Below are 8,582 nucleotides of genomic sequence, written 5' to 3'. Positions count from 1 at the left end.
AAACTAACACTGAGAGGTGGTGGCATATGGCTTTAATCCCACCACTTGGGAGACAGATCTTTAAGTTCAAGGCCAGCCTGGTCTACATAGTAGGTTACAGGATAGACAGGACTACACAGAGAAAAAAAAAACTGTCTTGAAAAAACAAAAAAACAAAGAATGGAAAGAAAGCAATGATAAGACTGATGATTAAAAACCACGTAAAAATCAATACATCCTGGGGGGAGCAACAGTGTCAACTGATCAGACTCCCCAGAGATCCCAGGAACTGGACCACTAACCAAAGATTACACATGGAGCGAGCTGTGGCTCTGGCTGCATTTGTGTCGGAGGATGGCCTTGCTGGACATCAATGGGAGGAGTGGCCCTTGGGCCTGAGGGTATTCCCCAGTGTAGGGGAATGCCAGGGCAGGAAGGCAGGAGTGGATGGGTGAGTGGGGGAGCACCCTCAAAGAGGCAGAGGGAGAGGGGATGGAGTATGGAGTTTCCGAAGTGGAGACGTGGAAAGGGGAAAACAATTGAAATGTAAATAAAGAAAATATCCAATTAAGACTCCCCCCTCCCTGAAAAAAAAACAGAGAAAACAATCAAGAACTTCTGGTTCTCCTGCCTTCAACCTCCCTTGTGCTGAGATTATAGGTGTAGACTAGCACTCATAGTTTGAAAGAAGTTTTAATGGAATATTTTACCATTGGAATTGTAGGATGTAGTGGTTCAGGTCACCATAGTTCCATAGAAATTGAAGGTGTGGTCCAACAGGATCCTCCTCTGCCTTACAGAGCAGACAGGTGATGAAGGTCTGTAGCTCAGAGGCTCTCCTCAGATTTAGTTCAGGCCTGTCAATCAACCTCCTGTAGAGACAGTCCCGTCTCAGATGGGCAGAGGCAGTTGAGTAGAGACCCTCATCTGTTGGCGTTTGACTTATAAGACACGTAGAATGTGCTTTGTGAAATTAGAAGCTCTGTTTTATGACTAGATTTAATGGGTTGGTAAAATGTGCCCCATTGATGGGCCTGTGAGATGCTGTAGCTGATGAGGTCTGAGATCTGTATCAATCTATGGAGGTGTGTGTGTGTTTGTCTGTGTGTGTGTATGCATATCCACACATACATATATATTACATATATGTGCATATGTATTATGAGTGTGTTTTACCTGATTGTATGTCTACATACCAGGTGCTTGCCTGGTCCTTACAGAGGCCAAAAGAGGATGTCAGATCCCTTGGGTCTGGAATTATAGGTGGTTGTGAGGCAACATGTGGGTGCTGAGAATCCAACCAGTATCTTCAGGAGTGGCCAGAGCTCTTAGCCGCTGAACTTTCTCTCCAGGCCTAGAGATACAAATTTAGAGGGCAACTTGATACTGTGTCCATATACTAAAATAATAGTAGTGTGTTCATTCCTGGTCTAGCTTCTTTTACAAGTCCAGCAAAAGGCAATCCTATTGTGTTCATGACTAGCTATGTGTTAGTCACCAACCTGAACTTACTTCACATAAATTAATTCACCAATATAAAATGCCAAGATAAATTGAAAATGAATTTATCCATGGTAGTTTTTTAAAAGTACATGTAGCAGTAAATTAGTTAATCTGCTTTGGCTCCTGGTGGGTCTCACCTGTGCTGCACCTGCCCAAGTGCTCTGGATTCACTAATGATACACACACACACACACACACACACACACACACACACTCACACACACAGCAGCTAATTTTGATATGCCTTGCTTGACTAGCTCAATGGTTGGGCACCCTAAACCTCCCTGCAGCTAGCAGACACTCCCCTCCAGTATTCCTGGCTTAACACTTTCTAAATCTCTATTTTATCTTTGCTGTCCTGTTGCCTTCTGGGCAGCTCCCCCACGGGGATGCTTTCCCTTTCCACCTACATTGCTGGATGGTTTCTCTCCTGCAGCTCATAAATCTGATCTCTCTGCCTCCGAGTTGTGGTGATTCTCCTCTTCTTCTCTCTCTCTCCCTTGGCCCCCTGGCCATGCAATCTAAAAGTCCCACTGCCCATTGGCTGTACGGTAATTCTTTATTATCACTGGAAGTCAGCGGGGGCAGGGACACTCAACATCTGGAAGAGTGGCTTTTGGGTGTCAAATTAAGACAAAGCATTAGAACCAATTCCTGTCAGATTTTTGTTTGGTTGTTGTTGTTGTCTGCCTTTTGCCTTCTGCCTTCTTCTCATTTTTTTAAACAACAACTACTTTTCTTCTTCTTCTTCTTCTTCTTCTTCTTCTTCTTCTTCTTCTTCTTCTTCTTCTTCTATCTATCTATCTATCTATCTATCTATCTATCTATCTATCTATCTATGGAATGAAGATGCCTCTCCATTGCTACCAGGGATCCTCTGTAAAACATATACATTTGTAGAGCAGGGAAGCGGGAAGCGAAGACTAGCAAATGGAGGGGGTATACAGGGGTCTTCAGAGATAAGTCTGGTTCCTGCTTTATGCTTGTCTGCCATGGAAGCACTGATGGCAGAAGCTACTGCTAGCTTAGCGTCCATTGAGCCCCTGGGATCTGGCAAGATCTGAGAGTCCCTGCTAGGGTTGCCTGTGGTTATGGTCCATGCACACAGGGTCCATGGCCTGTGTGCCCATGAGCTGTCCTTCACGCAAGCATTTTAGAGTACAGTTCCTCAAATCATGAGAAACAGATAAAATGAGACCTGTGTTTAATTTTATTTTTCTCGTTTCTTTCTTCTTTTATTGCCTATTAGGGGTTTGCTAATGCACTCCGAACTGAACTTTTGGACCATCCAGGTATAACATTGTCTACCATTTGCCCAGGACTTGTGCATTCGAATATTTTCCAGAATTATCTTACTAGAAAAGCCATTAAGGTAAACATTTTTAACTTGAAAATAGTTGGGATGTTTTACTATTTATCCCAAAGCGTTGAATGATATTGACGAGTGCTTCTGTCTGAATTAGCCACATAACCACCCTTGTTCTGAGACTTGACAACATTAGCTGGCAATGTTTGGTATCCAGTTTTCATAAGGCTAATGAAATCACTATAATATCAGTGCCAAGTTGGCCACCTTGTCCACTGCTGTACAATAACTCTCTAGCTGGTAATAAAGTCCCTTTTTATCTTCTTCTACCTCATCACCACAGATGGGTGGGGTTTCATTTTTGTGAGATTTTTATATGGCTTTTGAAATGATAACAGTTACTAGGTGCTGTGGTAAAGGACATGAGGAGCTTTGATTTTTCAGTTAGCCAGTCCCATCTCCTCTGGTCTGTATATGATTCCGATGAGGCTTGGTAGGACATTATGGAAGCCTATAATGCCAATGAGCACTTGTAGAAACTTGTAATGAGTGCAAGGCTTCATATTGCATGGGTCCCACTGACTCCTTCTTAACAACATTTCTGTTAAAAAAAGAAAAAAGCTTGATAAATCTTCAGCATCCTTTTCCTTTAAACTTTTTAAAGGTCAGACGGCCTAAACTTCAGGAGACTCCCAAGATGGCAACAAGCCGCTGTGTCCAGCTAATACTAGTCTCCATGGCCAATCATCTGAAGGAAGTCTGGATAGCTGATCAGCCTGCCTTGTTTCGGACATATGTGTGGCAGTATGTGCCAATCCGGGACTGGATAATTTCAAGGACGCAATGGAAGAAAAGAATTGAAATATATAGGATTAACAAGGTATGAGTGATTTGCTTGTTTTCCAGTAGTAAAATGTTTATCTTGCATGAAAATATAAAGTCTTCAAATGCTTTAGGATAGTTTTTGCTAACATCCAGACCCAACTCACAATATAAATACCAAAAAGTACATAAGCAGTAGCCTATCATCACAAGTAACTGACAACTTCCCGTAAATCACCACTGGTCCAGGTGTTCCACAAGGGTCACATGGCAAGCAATGCTTTCTTCTATACTTACTGACTGACAGAGTAAGTTTCAGAAACCTTTCTTCTCTGTTCCTTCCCATCATCTCCTACCCAGCCTTCCATCTTAGCTCAGGAGTCATTTCCTTGAAGGAATACTTCCGCTCCTTTCTACTTCTTCTGGGAATAGGAGACCCTTGGCCCTTGAGCATTTGTTCCATCTTCAGAACCCACCACACCAAGACAATGCACACACACACACACACACACACACACACACACACACATGCACACACAGGGCAGTCCTTATTTCTTCTATCTTGTCTCTAAATCACTCTGCCCAACTCAGATGTGAAGGGAACAAGGCTTCCTACGACACTGAGTGGGGGAATGCTACCTGTTCCTGAAAAAAAAAAGGTTCATAAATTCACATCACAGCAAATGTAATGAGTTAAGCTTAAAATCTTTTCTAATAGCTATATATGAGAAAGGCTATTGGCTGGGTACTGTTTTCATTGCTGAAGTTGTTTCCTCTGTATGCTTTGTGACAAGCATTTTCTGAGATTTAGTTTTACTTATGTATTTGTATATTTTTATGGATGTGTATCGGCTACCTTTCTGTGGTTGCCTGTGAAGGCCAGAAGAGTGTCTGGATGCCTGGGAATGGTTGTGAGTCTCCTGAGGTAGGTGCTAGGATCCAAACTCTGGCCTTCTGGAAGAACAGCAAGTGCTTTTAACTGTTAAGCTAGCTCTCCACTAAAAATTACAACCACTAAAGACCATTGTTACTATAGAGCTGTGTATGGTGGTGCATCCAGTTAATCCCAACACTTGAAGCAGAAGCAGAGACAAATGGATCTCTATGAATTTGAGACTGTCCTGTTCTACAGTGAGTTTCAAGTCCCAGGATAGCCAGGGCTACACAATAAAGAAACCATGTCTTAAAAAACAAGCAAACAACAAACTCAAACCAAGCAAACAGGCGAACAAAACCAAAGCCAGGTAAATACAAGTCACTATAAAGGGGGCCCTACCATAGATTCTGTAATCTACCAGTAATTAACCAGTCTTCTCTAGCTTTTAGATAGCTAATTACTTTTATCCTTCTATGTTGTAGTGAAAATGAATTGGGTAAGGGAAAGCCAAGAGAAAACTTTAAGAAGATGCTTAAAGACATTAAGATTATAAAACATTTACATGGTATCCTAAAATGTAGACATTGAAATACCATGAGGAGGGCCTTTTGCTGTCTACCAGGTTGAAAGCTACCTGAGTTTTGAATCAGGAGGGTGGCTTAGGAAGCTCAGAGGACATAGAAGCCCTGAGAGGGAACGATTCTGTACTAGAGAGGTCATAGTTGAGATACCTGGGTTCAAATCCCAGGTCCACAGACTACTCGCCCATGGCCTTAAGGTCACCACTCGGATTCAAGTGGCTCAACTACACAAGGGGGAGTCAGTCGATGGTAGTAACCAGTCATAGAGCCATTATGGGCATTAAGTAAGAATCCAGGGGCAGAGGCACTTGCTAAACACAGCCTGGAGTTTGGTCAGGGCTGCTGTCTTTTTATTCTCCATTTCAAGCTGAGTTTCGGAGTAGCAAGGGTAGATGCTTGGGTTGTTTCCCTGTTGTGACTCTTACAAACGGGGACATGAAGATGGAAATGCATACTGCTTCTTTATCCTGGTTTCGGTTCCTCTCAGTGTGTACCCTGGTGTGATTTATGCTCTAGATTTCATTCTCCAAAGCTTTATCTCCATGCTGAACCTCCATTAAGAAGTAGAGTCTGCAAAATGTGGACACTTCGCCCCTTCTTAGAATTGGGAACAAAACTCCCATGGAAGGGGTTACAGAGACAAAGTTTGGAGCTGAGACAAAAGGATGGACCATCCAGAGACTGCCCCACCCAGGGGTTCATCCCATAATCAGCCACCAAACTCAGACACTATTGCATACGCCAGCAAGATTTTACTGAAAGGACCCTGATATAGTTGTCTCTTGTGAGGCTATGAGAGTGCCTGGCAAACACAGAAGTGGATGCTCACAGTCAGCTATCGGATGGAACACAGGGCCCCCACTGGAGGAGCTAGAGAAAGTACCCAAGGAGCTGAAGGGGTCTGCAACCCTGTAGGTGGAACAACAATATGCACTAACCAGTACCCCCAGAGCTCGTGTCTCTAGTTGCATAGGTAGCAGAAGATGGTCTAGTCAGCCATCATTGGGAAGAGAGGCCCCTTGGTCTTGCAAACTTTATACGCCCCAGTACTGGGGAACACCAGGGCCAAGAAGGGGGAGTGGGTGGGTAGGGGAGTGGGGTGGGAGGGTATAGGGGACTTTGGGGATAGCATTTAAAATGTAAATGAAGTGAATACCTAATAAAAATTGGGGGAAAAAAGAAGTAGGGTCTGGAGGTATCACCGTCGGGAGGGATGAGTGGACTTCTTCCAGGACTCTGGGAGGTCTAGAGCGATTAAGTTGTCATAAAGCATAGCTACCCAGTAAGACTGGCTGACTTTTCTATTTCTCTCCAGGATGACCCAGAAGGCGATCATGACAAGAGGCTGAGCAAATGAGGCTACACCGTCCTGCACTTTTGGCTATCAAATGGGTGAAATGAAAAGCCGATTTTCCTACAACCACAATTCTAGTTGCTAAAGATCACATCACATCATTCCCAGTGTGAAGGGTCCAGAGGAGTTAACACGCTGTTCCTATAACCTCGATACCAGTTAACATTTCCAGTGTTTCATGATAAGAGAGAGAAGACATGGCAGAGATGGTCCCTCAGAGGGACAGAGGGAACAAGCATGCTACTTCCAGGTGCACAGTGTTTCAGAAAGGTTCACGTTGAGGCCATTGGCTCTGTCTATAAAATATTATCATCACACAATCCTTGCATTGAATTTTATTTAGTTATTTCAAAGAATCTGGTCATTTTTTCCCAGATCAACTCTTATTTTGGGATAAATTAAAAGTATTTATATCTTATGTATAATGTATATATCAAATAATATGATTTGAATATCATTGTGATTTGATTTTGATTATTGAATAATTTGATATAAGTGATTCTTTTGTCTTTCCATTTCTTTTCCCTTTTCTTTACTCCTTTCTTTTTCCTTCCTTCCTTCCTTCCTTCCTTCCTTCCTTCCTTCCTTCCTTCCTCCCTCCCTTCTCTCTCTATCTCTCTCTGTCTCTGTCTCTGTCTCTCTCTCTCTCTCTCTCTCTCTCTCTCTCTTTTTCCCCATCCCGAGAGGGTCTTACTGTACAACCCTCACCTAGCCTCTAACTCACACTGAACCTCCTGCCTCTGCCTCTACCTCTTGAGTGCTAGATTAAAGACACATACCACATACAGTTTTAAGTACAAGAAAATAGAAAATTTCAGATTTTAAGATTCCCTACCAAATGGAGAAGAGACTGAGGGAAAGGAAATACAGCAATCAGCCTAACTTGGGATCCATCTCAAGGGGAGGCTTCAAGGCCAGGCATCATTACTGATGCTGTGGTGTGCTTTCAGACAGAAGCCTAGCATGGCTGTCCTCCGAGAGACCTAACAAGAAGTTGACTGAGACAGATGCAGACACTTACACTCAACTCGTGGACTGAAGTTGGGGACCACTATGGTTTCAAAAGAAAGTTGGCCTCTTAGTCAGAATCCACCTGCCACAGCCTCCTGAATGTTGGGATTTTAGGCATCTGATTCTCCACTGTCCTTCATTTTACTCTTTGATTTAACTCTTTCAACGTGAGTTGAATTGCCATGAATATTGAAAAAATGGATAATTATACTACATAATTGAATGAAATAGCATTTAATTATTATTATTTCTTTTTGTATGTGTCTGCTTTTGTTTGTAGACCAGTCGTCAATCTCAGTTGTCATGCCTCCAATAACACTCACCCTGAGTTTTGGTTTGTTTGTGTTGCTTGACCCTTCCCTCCACTCTTCCCAGTGTTTCCCCAGATCCATTCCTCCTCTATTTTCTTTTTTAAAAAGAGCAGGCCTCCTAGCAATATCAACTGAACATGGCAGAACAATTTACAGTAAAGCTAGGCACAAACCCTCATACCAAGGATAGATGAGTGGACCCAGCTGGAGGAAAGGAGTCACAAGAGCAGGCAAAAGAGTCAGAGATGCCTCCACTCCCAATGTTAGGAGTCCCACAAAAACACCAAGCTATACAACTATAAAACATATATGCAGAGGATCTAGGTCAGACCCGAATAGGCTCTGTGATTATTGCTTCAGTTTCTGTGAGCCCCTATGAGCTCTGCTTAGTCGATTCTGTGGGTTTTCCTATGTCCTCAACACCTCTGGCTTCTATAATCCTCCCTCCCTCTCTTCTGTAGGATTCCCCTGGCTCTGCCTACTGTTTGGTTGTAGGCCTGTGAATTTGTGCTCATCAGTTGCTGAATGACACCTGTCTGATGACAATAGGCTAAGCTCTGGTGTCCAAGTATATGTAGAATATCATTAGGGATCATTTCATTGACTTTCTTTTCTCCAGTCTCATCTGGTTCTATTCTGGGTCTCAGGACTGTCCAGCCTCTGGTTTCTGGCCATCCGGGCTGTGTCAGGTGTAGCATTGGACCTCTTGTTGCTTGGTGTACTGGCTGGTTTTTTGTGTTAACTTGACACAGGTTGGAGTTATCACAGAGAAAGGTGACTCCCTTGAGGAAATACCTCCATGAGTTCCATATGTAAGGCATTTTCTCAATTAGTGATC

The 8,582-nt window shown here is 43.1% G+C and overlaps 1 protein-coding gene across 1 annotated transcript in view; it reads left to right on the top strand.

Moving 5' to 3' along the window:
* Positions 1-6,987, top strand: part of LOC110324049 (dehydrogenase/reductase SDR family member 7-like) — a 19,116-nt gene extending 12,129 nt beyond the window's left edge. Inside the window, 5 exon segments of the mRNA XM_029540986.1 lie at positions 2,732-2,854; positions 3,453-3,620; positions 3,622-3,668; positions 4,489-4,535; positions 6,384-6,987. Coding sequence (XP_029396846.1) covers positions 2,732-2,854; positions 3,453-3,620; positions 3,622-3,668; positions 4,489-4,525 — 375 coding nt within the window. The 3' untranslated portion in view covers positions 4,526-4,535; positions 6,384-6,987.
* Positions 6,988-8,582: the final 1,595 nt, after the last annotated feature.

The sequence above is a fragment of the Mus pahari genome, chromosome 7 (assembly GCF_900095145.1).
Source record: "Mus pahari chromosome 7, PAHARI_EIJ_v1.1, whole genome shotgun sequence".
NCBI classification, from domain to species: Eukaryota; Metazoa; Chordata; class Mammalia; order Rodentia; family Muridae; genus Mus; species Mus pahari.
This window is presented reverse-complemented; position numbering and strand designations above follow the sequence as displayed.